This window comes from Pelophylax lessonae (assembly GCF_965119305.1).
Source record: "Pelophylax lessonae genome assembly, chromosome: 2".
Classification (NCBI taxonomy): Eukaryota; Metazoa; Chordata; class Amphibia; order Anura; family Ranidae; genus Pelophylax; species Pelophylax lessonae.
Genome location: NC_138769.1, coordinates 584,556,808 through 584,575,018, shown reverse-complemented (window position 1 = coordinate 584,575,018; position 18,211 = coordinate 584,556,808). Strand labels below are relative to the sequence as shown.

Below are 18,211 nucleotides of genomic sequence, written 5' to 3'. Positions count from 1 at the left end.
TGACTTCACCCAACGCGTTTCGTCATAGGCTTGACATCGTATATTGTTTTGGATTTTCTATGGGTCCATGTGTGCTGCTTTCTCTTTTTTCTTTAAAAATATCATCACAACATTATATCACTACCTTTTTAGCGCAGAAACGTACCCACTGTTATTATTTCCCACTATTCTATTACAAAAACACACACTGGACATGTAATAAAACACTAATAAAGTGGATTCTTGGATTTTAATGACACTAAACAAGGTTCAGACGGGGTTCCTGGCAGGCAGGGAGGGAAGGGAATACCACACATTACAGCTAAAATACCTACCCCACATGTTCAGTACCAGATTTGTGTAAAAAATTGTCTTTATTTTTCAAAACTTTAAATGTACAAAATATCGGCCCATATCAGCCAATACCGATAATTAGTGACCAAAATAACGGTATCGGTCCTGAAAAAACCATATCGGTCTATCCCTAGTTTAGATACACTTTAAAGCTTACTCTTAGGGCTTACGCTAAGCATTACATCATGGGAAGGGTCAATATAATTGTCTAAAAGCAAATATAGGCATAATAAACAGGTATTTTGCATATATTAAAGTAGAACGAAAGGCAAAAAGTTTTTTTTTTATTTTGGATACAGTATGGGAAACCTCCCTTTGTTTCCTGTCCATAGCCAAAACAGAAAGTGAGAGGAAATCCTTCCAAAGTGAGGGAATTCCCAGTTTATACCAGTATCACCAGAACTTCCCCATTGGAAGATTTCCCCTCTGTTCTTATTCTGGTAAAACCCCAAAATTTGGGATTTCCCTTCGCTTTCACTCACAGCTTTTCTATACCTGCTCTGCTCTATCCAAATCTGCAAAAAAATAAATAAATCTGCCTTTAGTTAAACCTTAACTTCTGCATTTCTAAAAAAAGGGGCAATGCAAAAACAGCTTGCCTACTGTTAGTTTTATTTAGGCTAAATGAAAATGAACTTTACTCTTCTAATGTCTAAATTTATTCACTTTGTCCTTCCTATAGCAATAATAGTACATTCCACAATGGAAAAACAAGCACGTGTCACATGTGGAATGATTCCCAGTGCCTATGGCCTGACTATAAAAAACCTGTGCACTGGTAAAGAGTTGTGGTGGACAAAGCTAGACAACCAGTTCACAATGCTGAGGCTCCTTGTACTCGCTGTTTTGGTCCTTTGTGGTAAGTTCTCTCATTGCTATATATGTATTTAAAGCCACCAAAGCACTTGTAGTCCTATAATAACATCTGGCAGCTCAGTAAGCATGTTGCTCACACATGTGGTAATGAAACCTGATTTGGGTTTACAAGAACTGTCAATTTTTTAGTATGCATTTGAAATGCACTGATTTTACATAATTACACAGAACTAATTATAAGAGCTCTTTAAAACTTCTTAATCACTTCAGTACTGGCCACTTTCACCCCCTTCCTGGCCAGGCCAACTTTTCAGATTTTAGTGCTGTCACACTTTGAATGACAATTGAGCGGTCCTGCAAAAATGTACTCATATTACATTTTTATAAAAAACTATTTAAGACAGATAGAGCTTTATTTTGGTGGTATTTTTTTTTTTTGAAAACAAAAAAAAAGCTTTTCTGAGTTTGCTATAAAATTTTGCAAATAAGTCATTTTTCTTCCTCATTGATGGGCGCTGATGAGGCGGCACTGATGAGGCTGCACAGATAAGCTGCACTGATCAGTACTGATGAGGAGGCACTGATGAGGCGGTACTGATGGGCACTGAAAGATGGCACTGATCCACACTGATGGGGTTGCACTGATGATCAGTGCCCTGATGATCAGTGTAAACAATGAACTCACTGTGCCCTGTGAGCCACGCTGGTTATCAGCTCTCCTTTCTTCACACAGAGACAGCATGTGAGAAAAGAAATGCCGATAACTAGCAAATCTGTTTACATGTGACCAGTTGTGATTGGATACAACTTATAACAAGGTAAACAGCTGCTGTGATTGACCCTTTACCACGAGACCAAAGGACACAGCCGACACAGAGGGCGCCCGAGTGTGCGGGAGGCGCAGTTCTGTGAGGACATCCCCGGACACCCTCCTAGAACTAGAGAGACACGCTGTAGCCGTCTTTGGGCTATAGTGCGGGAGGGGTTAGGCTCTTCATCCTTAAAGACTGCTTCCCTAGATCCCCACTGCTGCCACGGAACACAGAGTTAGCAGGTTCAGCCAATGATTAGCTCAGTAGACTGATTAGTGTATTAATTTTTGTTTTTGGGTATAGATACACTTTAAACCACCTAACACTTTCCTATATATATTGTGTATTAGGGCTCTTTCACACGGGCGTTCAGTTTTTTTTTGAAAAGGACACGGATGACACTTGTGTCATCCGGTCCGTATGTCCATTTTTCATCCCATCCGTTTGCGGATGAAAAACAGACATAATGTATCTCTATGTAAATACGGATGTCAGCGGATGACACCACTGACATCCGTTTTTGCGTCCGTTCCTTTTTTTGAACGGAAGAAAAAATAGGGTTCTCTTCCGTTCAAAAAAACTGAACTGAACTGAACGGACGAAAAATGGATGTCAGCGGATGGTCATCCGCTGACATCCGTATTTACATAGAGATACATTATGTCCGTTTTTCATCCGCAAACGGATAGGATGAAAAACGGACATACGGAACGCCCGTGTGAAAGAGCCCATAGGGTCCTTTCACACGGCCGCTCCGTGTGTCCGCAAATCATCCCATCCGTTTGCGGATGATTTGCGGACATAAAGTAAGTGAATGGCACTGCGGGTGTCAGCGGAATACCATCCGCTGACACCCGATTTTCCTCCTTTCAGTTCTGTTCCGTTTTTACGAATGGAACAGAACCCCATTTTTTCTTCCGTGTAAAAAACGGAAAGGAAGGAAAATCGGATGTCAGCGGTGTCATCCGCTGACATCCGCAGTGCCATATACTTACATTATGTCCGCATATCATCCGCAAACGGATGGGATGATATGCGGGCACACGGAGCGGATGACAGAAATGTCATCCGCTCCGTGGAAAAAAAAAAAAAAAAAGTCCCGCAGCGGACCTTTCACACGGAGCGGCCATGTGAAAGGACCCTTATTATGTTGCTATGTTTTAATTTTCATACTGTCCCACTGGCTAGTCTGTTTACACCAGGCAATAATATATACATCCCAAATTAGTTATAAACCTTCAGACTTTATATCTTGAACTGTTTAAAGTCCTCTTTTTCTTCTCACAGGACACGCTGCCGATGACAAACTCAGATTCATTGAGGACAATGCAAAAGTTGTAGGAGGTAGCAACTCTGCTCCAAATGCATGGCCCTGGCAGGTAAGGCCTAACCCTGGGAGCTGGAAACCATAATTGTCCAGGAGTGACAGACTGCTTTGACATATGTGTTCTTTCTTTTTGTTTTTGCTGTCTGTGTCCCCTTTAGGGGGATTCACACTCTCTATTTGTCCTGTTTAGTGCTATCAATGAGAGTGAAATAAAGTCCCAAATTTTGGGTTGTTGTCAGAACAGGAAGAGATGGAAATGTTCCAGTGGGGACATTAGTTTTGGTAACAACCATAAATTCCCTCATTTTGAAGGGATTTCCACTCACCTCCTGTTTGGCTATGGGACAGTAATTGAATGGAAATCTCCCCAACGGGACACGGTTGGCAAAAACATAACTGACAGAGGTTATAACCCCTATCCAGAATGAAGAAAAAAAAAAATCTCTTAAATTTGTACAGTGCTTGCGTTGATCAGATTGTGTAACGATTAGTTTTTTAGGACTGTAGATATTTTTTTCCCTGGGGCAGTTGAGCCTTAGGCACACAGAGGAGAATACATCGATAACTTTTGGATGTGGCAAAATTATGCTAACAGTGGTAGGGGCTTAAAACATGAGCTCACTCACTGTGTGCATTGTAAAATATGATGCAGTCCTATGCTTTAATTACTGTCGAAAAAGCAAGTGTCAAAAAGACGTATAAAAACCTTAGCATATTTATTTGTAAAAAAGTAAACACAAGAACTTCATTAGTACAGCAGTGATTGACTAGCAACCAGCAACTCTTGTACAATGTAAAGAGTGCAACCAGGGGCTAACTTTCCTCCCAGGGGGCAAGTATAAACCAGAGGCCCATGGTGCAGAAAACTCGGCCCCCCTCCCACTCTACCACTTCCCGGCATCCTCCTGACCCCATTCCAGGCTGAAGCTCTGCTCCAGGTACTTTCTACTCACTGGCTAAATCAGGGTTCCCAACCTGGCCAGCATGGGGCAGTTGGGGGAAGCTGGGACAGCTCGGTTGGGGCTGGCTGGGGGAGAATAATCTTCAGTGGGGCATGGAACTGGCCTTTGCTCAGATGCAGTTTACACCAACCATCCTTGTCTTCAACCCACACTTAGTAGGTCAGCGGCAGGGACTTTTTACTTCTCTTCACCAGGAGTCCCTTAAGGCATGTCTGTGGCAGAAGTGGTGCAGCCTTTTTACGGGGCATTAGAGTAGCTCGGGGCGATTGCTCCCCTGCCCCCTGGCCCAGTCCTCCCCTGAGTGCAACAATCAGGGGTATTTCATACAACCCAGTATGCAGAGAATTAAAGTTAGACCATAGACAGAACAAAGTGCAGTTAACCCCCCCCCCCCCCCCATAAAACAAAGTCACTAGACCAGGAAGTTCAGAGTTAGAGGAACTCCTTCTTTTAATGAGTCATGTGACTAGAGTTAATGAAAAGCCAAGGAGAGCTGTATCTCACAGGTGACAGAAGCGCAGCTGCAGCACAAGTGGCATTAGCACTTTAAAAACTTTACAAAAAAAAGTTGGGGGGTTGCGGCCCTGAGATCCAGGTAATCTGCAGGAAATGCAGAGCAAGTGCTTTGGATTTGGACCTCTTTATCCCCTCCTTATTTACTCCCCTAGAAGTACCTAAGGGTACTAATTGTTTTAGTTTTGTTGTAGTTTCTCTAATTTCTGGTCCACCTCTACAGCAAAACTGGTTCAATTTTCTTAAAACAGAATATGGTGTGCTAATCTGCATGCAGGGGCGCCGGATGTATGCAGCTTAATGGTTTTTTTTTTTAATCACCTGATTAGAGCTAGAGGCTCTAATACGGTGATGCAAAGGGTGGAGCAGGGGCACAGAGCAGTGCGCCCAGAGCCCACCCATTGTGTGACAATAGCGAATGAAAATTCGCTATTGTCACACCGATCCACCTCCTGATTGGGCGCAAGGCAAACCCCATGCCATTGGCCGAGGAGGAGGCGGGAGCGGGAGGACTCGCCGCCGGGACTGAGGAGAAGCCGACGCCGGGACACTGATGAGAAGCCGCCCGCTGCCGCTGCTGCTCCAGGTAAGTAAGCACGCACGATGATCTCTGCATTGGGGAAATGTATGCTGGTCACTGCATTGAAGGGGACGCTGATCTCTGCATTGGGGGAATGTATGCTGGTCACTGCATTGAAGGGGGCATGTATGCTGGTCACTGCATTGAAGGGGGCATGTATGCTGGTCACTGCATTTAAAGGGGGAATGTATGCTGGTCACTGCTTTGAAAGGGGGCATGTATGCTGGTCACTGCATTGAAGGGGGCAGGTATGCTGGTCACTGTATTGAAAGGGGGCATGTACGCTGGTCACTGCATTGAAGGGGGCAGGTATGCTGGTCACTGCATTGAAGGGGGCATGTACGCTGGTCACTGCATTGAAAGGGGGCATGTACCCTGGTCACTGCATTGAAGGGGGCATGTATGCTGGTCACTGCATTGAAAGGGGGCACGCTGGTCACTGTGCATTGAAAGGGGGCACGCTGGTCTCTCTGCATTGAAAGGGGGCACGCTGGTCTCTCTGCATTGAAAGGGGGCACACTGGTCTCTCTGCATTGAAAGGGGGCACGCTGGTCTCTCTGCACACTATACCTTATTTACTGAAGGCCCCTTTCACACTTTTGCGACCTCAAAGTCACGCAATTTTATACAGCGTTTTTTGCCGCAAAGCAATGCCTATTACATTTTTCTGTTTGCGCCCCCCCCCCAAGAAAAAATTTGAGCACCAGCCGCCACTGAGTGACAGGGACATTAAACTTGGGGAACACCGAGAGGGGACCCAGGGCTACAACATATTCATACATTTTAAAAGTGGGGTATGCCTGTACACTACACTGACTGCACTAAACTGACTGAACTCACTATCCACTAACTACCTGCCCAATCTCTATTGTCACACACTATACACGGCTGCCGTGTAAGCAGCAGCCTTATATAGTGTGGGGCGTAGACTTGGCACTCTGCCCTTGGCCAATCATGGCTCTGACAGTACATTGTGCTGTGATTAGCCAAAGCATACAGGTCAGGTGCGTGCTTTGGCCAATCATCAGCAATCAATGCACTGCAAGAGTACAGTGCATTATGGGGCATTCATCGGCGGGTGAACTTCCCGCCGAGCACCCAATTTGTTCATGTGTTCAGCGAACACACGAACTGCTGATGTTCGAGTTGAACTTACTTTCTACTCCAATACACAGCCCATCCCTACTAGCACTACGTCAATGAGGAAAAGCATAGGCAGATATTTTACTGCTTTTTGTTCTTGTGAAAGATCTGCCTAGAAACAGCCAACCTTAGGCTGGCGCCTGGCTACAGATTACCTACATTACTTTAAAATCTGGGCTTGAACTTATCCTTTCCTTCTAGTAATATATATATATATAGATAAAAATACAGGACCAGGCAACCACTCCTTAATTAATTAAGAAGAAGTGGAAAAAGATGAGAAATAGCTAACACCACTAATTCTGTGAAGGACTGGATATCTCCACAACTACATTCGATTCAACTACTGTGAAAGAGAGGGGGAAAAAAAAAGAAAAAGTGGGAAGGAGAGAGTTGTAAAAGAGAACCCACAGCGGTATGTATATTGCAAAATTGAAGAATCTTTAATTAAAAATATATAGAAACTAATGTAAAACGGGGATATAAACACCCAATCCCAGACACCATAATAAAAGACACATACAAAAATCTGAATATAGTAAAGTATCACATGGGCCGCATTCACACCAGCACACGTATCCACTGGAAGCTCATTGAGGGACCGAAGAAATTGGGGTCAATATTTTTAAAGGGAGATAATTCCTCCATGTAGAGATAGTCCCATGTTAAAGTCCCTCACCTCATGGCTGAGGCGATGAAGGTTTGAGGAGAAGGGGAGTGGGGAGAATTCTTGAAGGGCCAGGGAGCTATTCCCCAATGGAATGAAAGTAGGGAATCAGCTGGTGGAGCTCCTGGCTAGGCTTGTCTGATGTCAAATGTGAATTTTGAAGGCGTAGGCTCCACCTAAGTCAAGATAACTTGTTAATGGGTGGTCAAAAATAAGAGCCTAAGTTTAGGTATATGTGGAGATTCAAGTGCAGGCCAAACCTACATCGCCTCAGCCATTTAAGTATGGGACAATCTCTACATGGAGGAATTATCTGCCTGTCAGGAATCCCCTATGTGAACCTACTAAAAGTGTTTGTAAAATCCTAGAATCCAATCTATTACTGCTTTATATAATGTCCAGTGTGTGTTTCTGTAATCTAATTGTGTAAAATACCTTCGGTACAGAGCCACTCGGCACTCAGCTGATGTCCCTCTGCTCTCCTTCTCTTCTCCCAGCTGTCAGCGGGGGATCTCAGCCCCTCCCCTCTGCAGTGTTCAGAGCGGGTCGTGGGGCCGAGTATTATATTATACCGTAATTGTATGAAATACCTATGGTACAGCGCCGCTCGGGGGTTCCGTGACCCGCTCTAAGCACTGCAGAGGGAAGGAGCTGAGATCCCCCGCTGACAGCTATGAGAAGAGGAGAGCAGAGCGGGAGATCAGCTGAGCGCCGAGTAACAAAGGTATTTCACACAATTAGATTACAGAAACACACACTGGACATTATACTGTATAACAGAGTAATAGAGTGGATTTTAGCATTTTACAAACACTAAACTAGGGCTTAGTTTCGGGGTACGGCTTATATTGCAGCCCTCCCCGAAAATAACAGTAGGTCATATTTTCAGGGTAGGTCAATTTTTCGGGGGGACAACACGGTAGTTCCTTACTATAAGATGGCGCACCTTGCATTCTTTTTCGCTTTCATTTCAAGCATTGTACAGACTGTTTATTTTTAGCATTATGCATATTGGCTTCAATCCTATAGGAACAATCAGTCCATACATATTAAGAAGATCTGACAAGACTAGTAACACGCTTTACAACGTGAGTGCAGACAGTACAGTTACAATACAATTCAATGCAGGAGAAATCAGAAGGCCCTGATCGTTAGAGTTTACAATCTAAAAGGGAGGGTCAAGTTATACAAAAGGTATTAACTGTGGGGATGAGCTTATGGAGAAAATAAAAGTTTTTAGGCGGAGGTGGGATAGGCTTCTCTGAAAAGTTTTCAGGGATCACCTAAAAGTGGATAGAGTTGGAGATAGTTGGACAGAGGAGGAGGTGACAAGGGAACTAGAGAGCAGGAGGTCTTAGGAGGAACAAAGAAAACTATTTGGTTGATATTTTGAGACTAAGTTAATTATGTAGCTGGGGGCCAAGTTGTGGATGGCTTCGTAGGTTATTGTTAGTATTTTCTAAATGTAATTCCTTGGGTGAATGGCAGCGAATGAAGGGATTGACAGAGAGGAGTAGCAGATGCTGAGTGGTCTGTAAGGTGGCAGCATTAATGATGGACTGAATAGGGGACAGCCTATGCGAAGGTAAGCCAAAAAGGAGGGAGTTGCAGTAGTCGAAGCTAGAGATAACAGGGAGTGGATTAGGAGCTTTGTGTTGTCCTTGGTTAGGAAGGGGCATATATTGGAAATGTTGCGGAGGTTGAGGCAGTAAGCTTTGGAAAGTGATTAGATGTAAGACTGAAAGGAGAGTTCAGAGTCCAGGACTACACCTAGCACCCTGGTGTGTCGGGATGGGTTGATGGTTGTGCCATTGATCTTGACAGAGAAGTCAGGGGATGGGGCACGTGGGGGAGGAAATATTATGAGCTCGGTTTTGAACAGGTTGAGTTTTTAAAGAAAAACTCCCTCCATCTTTCCACACACTTTCGTTTGGGCCCAAGCTTCATTTGGGCCTAACCTTTGAGGCTGCTAAATGTGTGGTGTAAGCTGTATGTAGCTGCGGCTACATACAACATACTGCACTGTGTTCCGCGTGCGAACCGAGACTTCCTGTCTCTTACACAGAACAGTCTACTGCAGTGCCGCTCAGCCGCTCAGAGCACTGGATACAAAGCTTCCTCTGATTGGCTGAGTCAGAGAGGCGGGCTGATCATGTCACAACCTCTGATTCAGCCAATCAGAGGAAGCTTTTTACGGTATACTGTATGTAGCCGCAGCTACATACAGTTTATACTGCGCATCTAGTGGCCTCCCAGGTTGGTGAGGGACATTGTTCTTTTGGGCCAGCTTGGTAAAATGTGCGGAGGCCGGCCAAGTTCCTCCACCCCAATTTTGCTCATCCATGTCTTTATGGACCAAATCATTTGGTGGAGGGGGAATTATAGTGTTGGGATGTTTTTCAGGGGTTGGGCTTGGCCCTTTAGTTCCAGTGAAGGGAATTCTTAAGGCATCAATATACCAAAATATTTTGGACAATTTCATGCTTCCAACTTTGTGGGAACAGTTTGGGGATGGCCCCTTCCTGTTCCAACATGACTGAGCACCAGTGCACACAGCAAGGTCATAAAGACATGGATGAGTGAGTTTGGGGTGGAGGAACTTGACTGGCCCACACAGAGTCCTGACCTCAACCTGATAGAACACCTTTGGGATGAATTAGAGCGGAGACTGTGATCCAGGCCTTCTCATCCAACATCAGTGCCTGACCTCACAAATGAGCTTCTAGAAGAATGGCCAAACATTCCCAAAGACACACTAAACCTTGTGGACAGCCTTCCCAGAAGAGTTTAAGCTATTATAGCTGCAAAGGATGGGCTAACTTAATACTAAACCCTATAGACTAAAGCTTGATACACACTATACAACTTTTAATAACTACATATTATATGGTTTTGGTAAGTCTGAAGGAAAAAATCTAAAGAAAATTTTATAGTGTGTATGGCCCATAAGACTGGGATGCCAGTAACTACTTCTGGACCGGAAGATTTTACCCCCTAATGATCAGGCAATTGTTTGAGTTTTGGCACTGTGGTACTTTAACTGAAATCTGTGCGGTCAAAAATGAATCCTTTTTCCCCACAAATGGAGCTTTCTTTTGGTGGTATTTGATCACCAACTGCAGTTTTTATTTTTCGCGTTATAAACAAAAAAAAGCAACAATTTTGGGGAAAAAAAAACCTAATTTTTTCTTCTGCTATAAAACACAGCCAATATAAAAATGGAAAAAAATCGAAATTTCTCATCAATTTAGGCCAATCTGTATTCTGCTACATATTTTTGGTAAAAAAAAATCCCAATAAGTGTATATTGAATGGTTTGCGCAAAGGTTATAGCATCTACAAACGATGCAATATTTTTATAGCAATTTTATTTATTTTGAATATTTTTTACTAGTAATGGCAGTGATCAGCGATTTTTAGCGGGACTGCGACATAGTGGCGGACAAATCGGACATCTAACTGGCACGTTTGACACTTTTTGGGGACCAGTGACATTATTACATTGATCAGTGCTAAAAAACAAAATGCACGGTCAATGCAGTAATGACACAAAGGGTTAAGTGTGTCCCTAGGGGGTGCTTGCTAACAGTGTGGGGGTTGCTCTGACTGGAGGAAGACAGATATCCGTGTTCCTGTCTCCCTCCCTGTGAGAACGGCAATCTGCCTTGTTTAAATAAGCAGATCACCGTTCTGCCTCCCCTGGGGATGATCGCGGGTAGCCGGTGGACATCAGGTCCGCTGGACCCGTTGATTGACATCCCGGCTAGCCAATCACAGCGCGATCGCGCCATCTAGTGGCTATTGAATGAAACCAAGCACAGATATGCCGCAGGCGTACCAATACTTTTGACAATACAGTGTATATTCCTCAATTGTTCACAGAAGTTTGTACAGCAGTTTGTTTTCTTCATTTCAAAATAGTTTTCATATACACAGATTATCAGCCAAATAATCAAATACTAGTATACAGATTAGTAATAACTTTTAAAATAGATGCCATAATGGAAAGAATTTGATAACATTTTTGGTCTGTAATCTAAAAATAATTATTTTAACAGATTTATATGATTATAATGGGCACATTTTCTTTATCCAGATCTCTCTGCAGTACCTCTCTGGCAGCAGCTGGTACCACACCTGCGGAGGTTCCCTGATCCGTGCTAACCGCGTCCTGACTGCTGCTCACTGCGTGGACAGGTAACAAAGCTTACACAGAATACAGGGTGGAACAGGGGCGTAACTACAGGGGTTGCAGGGGCTGCAATCGCAACCGGGCCCCATGCTCCAGGGGGCCCATGCAGCTCCCCTGTACACCTGGATAGGAGGGGCGGCAGCGGCAGCATGTAGAGGAATCACTGTCCTCTTTTTTCCTCCTGTAGCTGCAGGACTAAAATGGAGGAGATTGGTTACTCTGCATGCTGCCCCCACCACTCCTCCTATCCACTTCACTTGTGTTCTGCTGTCTTTGGGCCCCTGTGTGCTTCCCTGGTCCCCCGCCCCTACTGTGCTGCCCCCCCACTGTGCTCCCTCCCCTCTCCTGCTGGCTGCTGAAGGGGATGGTTCACAATAGATAACCAGGAAGGGGTCGGTAAATATGTCATCTACCAGCTCCTTCCTTTTCTGAATGGACAGAGTCATAGTCAGTGACATTGTAAAAAAATAAAATAAAATGATAAAAAATAATACAATTCAAATACCAAAAAATAAAAACTACTGACACCAGTGGGTGAACTTCCAGGATCGCAAAGGTCAAATCTGCGACCGGGGCCCTGGCATTCCACCACCATTGGGAGGCCCCAAGATGGCAGGAAGGGGGCCCAGTGCAGAACTTGTGAAAGGGCCCCGAAATGAGAGTAAAGGGCCCCAGGATCAGTGGTAAGAGCCCCAGGCTTGAAGGGAAGGGCCCCGGCCAGGGGTTCGGGGGGCCCTTCATGGTTTCTTGCACCAGGGCCCTGAAGGTTCTAGTTACGCCTCTGGGGTGGAATATACCGTTTTTTTGTAGGGTACATTTTAAAAAAAGTGTAACAGGGGAGTGGGGAGGGAGGCTATCAGGGGCAGTTGCCAAGAGCACAGGGGAGTCAGAGACACAAAACTGCAATAGGCGTAGAAAATGGAAATTTAAAGGAAACCTGTGCTGAGTAAAAAAAAAACATAAACTGCCACTGCTTTTCTCTCCTACTGAGGCTCTTATGCTAGCTCAGTGGATTTGATGCTTCTGAGTCTCTGACCTGTAACAGGAATGCAGATCAGGAGTTCTGCCTTCACTCTGACTTTTTGGGACGCATGCTTGTTCTGGGTAGAAATGTGCACGTCTGAAAAAATTAATTTAGTTTTGTATAGGTCTAAGCTAATAAAAGTTTAGTTTCAGCATATTCATTATGTTAGAATAATTTGTTTTCGGAATTTGTTTTGTATGTTAGGATTAGTTTTATATATTTATTATTTTCAAATTGAACTTAGAATTTCGGAAGATGGCTATATTCGTTCTATTTTGGTCTTTTTTTTTTTTCTATTCTTTTCTATTCTATTATTATATTATATTATATACCTTTCTATTCTATTCTTTTCTATTCTATTCTTTTTTCTATGCTATTCTTTTATTTTCTATCCTGTTTAATTCTGTTCTATTGCTTTACATTCTATTCTATTCTATGCTAATCTATTCTATAAAGCACCCTAAGTAGGAATCATCATTTTATTTCACTTTTTTACCTTGCTGTATTTATTGCAATATGTTTCCATTTCAAATTCAAATTCATATTCCAAATCAAATTAATTTTCAATTTCAAATTTATTTTTTAATTCGGATAATTGGTTTAGTTATAATTTATTTCTGATTTGTTGAAATCCCTTACTATTGTGAGTCAGAAATTCTGATACATCTGAAACTCCAAATAATGAATAATTTGTCCGAATTTCAAATCATAACAAAACAAATCACACATGTACACAGTATCTCAGAAATCATTGAAACTATGAAGTTATCATTACAGCCACACAGCTAGAATTTTCACAAGGAGGTCAGTAATGTCAGCCTCCACATTGCCCCACGTTTCTCTTTAAAAGAAGATTTGTGCGAACAAATGATAACTGAAGCTAATGCTAACCTTGCACTGTTTATACCAGAATTGCTACTACCATGGGTAATTCTGCCTTAAAAGGTGAACTTAGCTTTTAGTCCCCGGTCACACCAATCGCGACATTGAAATTGTGCTTCTCATTGCCGTGCGCATGGGGTGTGCTAGGTGTGCCTGGGCACACCCTAATCACCGGGTGTGGTGCAGTTTCCCCCTGTTTAGACCCCTGATTTTTCACCAAAGACCCCTAACAGGGTTCCTAAAAAATAGAAATAAAAAAATATTAAAAACAAAAACTACTTACACCAATCTCTGCCCTACTGACACTGTCCATGGCTCTACTGGCACCATCCGTATTCTTCAGTGATGGCGAACTTTGGCACCCTAGATGTTTTGGAACTACATTTCCCCTGATGCTCCACTACACTGCAGAGTGCATGAGCATCATGGGAAATGTAGTTCCAGAACATTTGGGGTGCCAAGGTTCGCCATCACTGGTATATTTACACATGCACACATACGGATATGTGTTTGAGCTGTGGGGTGCACACCCTAATGCAATAGGTTTGCACGCACCTATGGTGCTACTTCACTTGAAGTAGCACGATTTCAAAGGAGTACTACTTCAGGTGCTACTTGGAAGACATCTGTGACCTCACACACAAATGTCTATGCAAATCATACCCGAACTTGAAAAAACTACTCTCAAAATCAATGCGACTCTGATGAAGTCGGTGTCGCTCTGATTTGACTGCTTCCATCAAGGACAATAGGGTGTGACTTGTCATGCCATTTGAAACTATCAAATGGCATGACAAGTCACACCGGTGTGACTAAAAGGGGGCTAGAAGACATCCTAATAACAGGTTACAATGGAAGCAGCATTCTTTATTTTTCTTTATTTCTCTTTTCACAGAGTTGTCTCTTTCCGTGTTGCTCTTGGTGACCACAACCTTAGCGTGAATGAGGGAACTGAACAGATCATCGCTGTGTCTAGTATCGTAAAACACAACAGATGGAACTCTAACAACGTGGCTGCTGGGTAAGACATTTTCTGGTTTTCTTTTCATCCATATCACCTTGACATCATGATAATAATATGGATGCACTGCATGGCCTTTGAACTATGATCAACGGGCATAAGCAGTCCATAGATGAGTCACTTTTTTTTGTAAGACCAGCGGGTTGAACAAAAAAAAAAAAAGTTATTTGATTCCCCCATCCACATACTCGATGAATCATTTGTGCTGAACTATTATATCCTGACACTGGGGAGACTTCACTGCTTTTAGAATACACTGATCAGGACCACCAGCCATAGCTGACTGTGATGATTGCGTAGACGTTTCTCAATAGGCTGGTTGCACAGAAGTCGATCGGTACACTGACTTTTATGCAACCAGCCTGCCCATACATGGATTGAAATCCAGCCAGTCCCTGGTGAACCAGCCAAATTTGGATCCATATATGGCCAGCTTTAGAATAAGCCAGCCCCCTCGCTATTAAAGGGGGGGAAGGTACAGAGCAGCCTCCCTGCTGTAGGAAAATCTGACAAACTCCCTAGGGAGAGAAAGTTCAGTTGGAAAGCGTACTTTAATTCTGATTGCTAGCTTTTTGAACAATCAACCTCTTTGCTGGGGTTTTTTTTTTTGTTCTTTTTATTCTGAACTTTTTTGTCTTTTTTGTTTGCTGCAAGGCTTCTGTTTAAAAGATTGGCTTCTGTTTCAGGAGTTGGTATTTTGGGGTTTTCATCTATTTTAGATAGATCACTTTTCTTAGCTTAAACTGTTTTTTTTTTTTTTGCTGCAATGTTTTCCTTTTAAAATGTGGACTTTTGTTGCAGGATGCCATTTTGGGATTTACATTTTTTATGGGTTTTTTTTATTTTAATTTTTGTTAGGTTAGAAATTGCAAAGGAATAATCTGAGATTATTTGGCAGAGATATAGAGTGGTGGTACAGTATACTGTATATTTATTGTCCTGACCATTTAAAATTGGTAAATAGGTTGTATATGTATGTTTTGATATATCAATTAATCTTTTTAATTAAAAGAAAAAGATGGCACTTTCTTTAGGAATAAGGTTTTCACTTGTGACCTTTTGTGTTCACTTCTGAGGGTTTTAACTGCTAAGTAGCAGCATAACCTCACTGACCTGAGACAGTTGTAGCACAATGTAAGGCTTGGTTCACATTGGTGCGATGGAAGACATTGCATGTGATTTGCACCACACTGCTGTGCAAATCACATGCAATGTCTGTGTGATGGGAATTCAGCCATAAAGATTGTATGGCTGAATTTGCATCGCATTCAGACTAAACTTGTGCAGGACCCTTTTTTTGGTCCACGCCAGAATCGGATCACATTGGTGTTCACACCTATGCTATCCAATTACTGTCCAAATTGACAGTTCGCACTGCAATATGTGAACCGATCTGGGGGTGTCATTAACTTTGTATTGCCTGCAAGTCAGGTGCAATGCAGGAACCCGCAGTGGATTCGCAGGGTTTCCTGCATTGCCCCAATGTGAACCGAGCCTAAGGCTTTTATTTCAAAGTAAAAAGAGTAAAGCCAGCCTTATATGGATTCGAATTTGGCTGTGTGAGCATGGACCGGCCAAATTTCGATCAATGTATGGGCACCCTGGTCGTACACAAGTCGTTCTATCGATCGACCCATGTACATCCAGCCTATTAGGTTTTTCTTTAAGGATTAGTGCTGCCGGCTATAGCCGTCATCACTAACCATTGTGTTCTGGTAGAAGGGAAGGCTTCACGCTGGTAGAACACAATAGCGCTGCAGGAATGATTCCCCATCGACACTGACTGTATTGATGGCGGACCAAGCAATTTTCTTTCCTTCCACCTGTGGTGGAATGAAAATAAAGTTGCATAATCTTTTGCCTGCTTAACAGTAGCAACAGGTCTGAGCAAACTCTGTTCTTTGTCAAGCTAATTACACATTGGTTGAATTCCATAGATGTAAGGGAACAGATAGGAAATTATATCACACATGTAACCAAATCAATATCTACAAGCATAGTCCATCTTAAACAAGAATGACCTCATTCGTGTTCAGATACTAATCCGAACTCACGTGAGCTATCCCGCCAGGAAGCTGTCACTGCAGACTGCCGATCATAGGTATCCAAGCCAGAAGCCGCATGTATACACGCCCCTTGTATTAAAAACATATATAGGCAGCGCTAACAGGTAAAAACTACATATAAGTGCTATGTAAAAAGAAAAATCAATATACCGTGACAAAAAATATTACAATATAAATTAAAGTGCATTCATGATCACTGAATATAATAATAATAAAGTGCAATAATAGGTTGAATCAAGTGTCCATAATATAACCATATATAAAGTGCAAAATATGTGTTAAGGTGCAGTCCAAATAAGGTTTCTTCCCAAGAAACTAAAGTGCCAGAAAGGTGCTCAAATCCATATAAGTGCCCAAGTGCTCTTCAGGAAAAGACCCCCAATGGGGATGCACTCACCAAATTTAGGATATAAATGAGCCTTAAGCATACATGATGTTCCTTGGTCGGATGAAAGGATAAATGCAGCCTCACAAGCACATAGGATATCCCTTGAACGGATAGATGGATTACGTGCAACCTCTTATGAATGGCTCCTTAATGGTTCAACTCCTTTCTCTCCCCAATAAAATGTTTCAGAAAAAAGGGAAGAAGCCGAACATAGTAAAGCCCGTAGGATTTTATTAAAATCAAAATTTAGAATAGTACTCACAAAGGTATCGTGTTAATCAGAATGGATCAGCATAACACAGCATGTCCCTTCACTTCCGTGTCGCTGCCGGCGTGCGTTCCACGGTGGTTAACAGGAAATGACGATGTAATGCTCCGCTGCCCGGAAGTGCGTTGATGCGTTTCGCCCGCCTTAATGGGCGTTATCAAAGACCAGTTTGATAACGCCCATTAAGGCGGGCGAAACCGTGTGAAAGAAGCCTAAGGCTCATTTATATCCTAATTTTGGTGAGTGCATCCCCATTGGGGGTCTTTTCCTGAAGAGCACTTGGGCACTTATATGGATTTGAGCACCTTTCTGGCACTTTAGTTTCTTGGGAAGAAACCTTATTTGGACTGCACCTTAACACATATTTTGCACTTTATATATGGTTATATTATGGACACTTGATTCAACCTATTATTGCACTTTATTATTATTATATTCAGTGATCATGAATGCACTTTATTTTATATTGTAATATTTTTTGTCACAGTATATTGATTTTTCTATTTACATAGCACTTATATGTCATTTTTACCTGTTAGCGCTGCCTATAAATGTTTTTAGTTTTCTTCTAGTATTTTACCTAGTGAGCAGCAGCTTCAGGATTCATTTATTTATTTATTTTTTTATCTTCACTTATTTATACATCACAGCGCGGGTATTAATTTATTGTTTTTACACGCCCCTTGTATTGTTCGGCAGTGGGGTGGGGAATGCCTCATCTCCTTCTGATTGGCAGTCCAAAGTGACAGCTTCCAGTCACCAGTGGGATAGCTCAGGCATATTCAGACTTGTATCCAAATACAGTACGCCTGAGCTCATCATTAATCTTAAAGGTGAATGAAGAAATAATTCAGGAAAATAAGTTTCCTTTGAAATTTGTTAGCACAAAAATGATATTATAAAAATACTGATATATCAAAAGATACAGATTGTAGCAATTATTTCACCCATTTTGTTTGTGAGTTGTGTATCTGCAATACTTCTAATTTTCTAACAATAGGATCCACTAGGTGGCTTAGGAATGTGGTCTATTATTTTAAACTTCAATAAGATGGAAAATGACCTGCCTTACCACAAGTGACATTATCTATCTATCTATCTATCTATCTATCTATCTATCTATCTATCTATCTATCTATCTATCTATCTATCTATCTATCTATCTATCTATCTATCTATCTATCTATCTATCTATCTATCTATCTATCTATCTATCT

General features: G+C 42.4%; 1 protein-coding gene across 2 annotated transcripts in view; it reads left to right on the top strand.

Annotated features, from left to right (window-relative positions):
• The first annotated feature begins 1,140 nt into the window (after positions 1 to 1,140).
• The window catches only part of LOC309545934 (chymotrypsin-like elastase family member 1), a 193,751-nt gene continuing 176,680 nt past the window's right edge, over positions 1,141 to 18,211 (top strand). The window contains exons 1-4 of one of the 2 annotated variants that reach the window (XM_082245378.1): positions 1,141 to 1,192; positions 3,249 to 3,340; positions 11,250 to 11,350; positions 14,147 to 14,272. In XM_082245378.1, coding sequence (XP_082101504.1) covers positions 1,153 to 1,192; positions 3,249 to 3,340; positions 11,250 to 11,350; positions 14,147 to 14,272 — 359 coding nt within the window. In that variant the 5' untranslated portion in view covers positions 1,141 to 1,152. The remainder of the gene's footprint in view (positions 1,193 to 3,248; positions 3,341 to 11,249; positions 11,351 to 14,146; positions 14,273 to 18,211) is intronic. The other variant, XM_082245377.1, reaches the window with a different exon arrangement.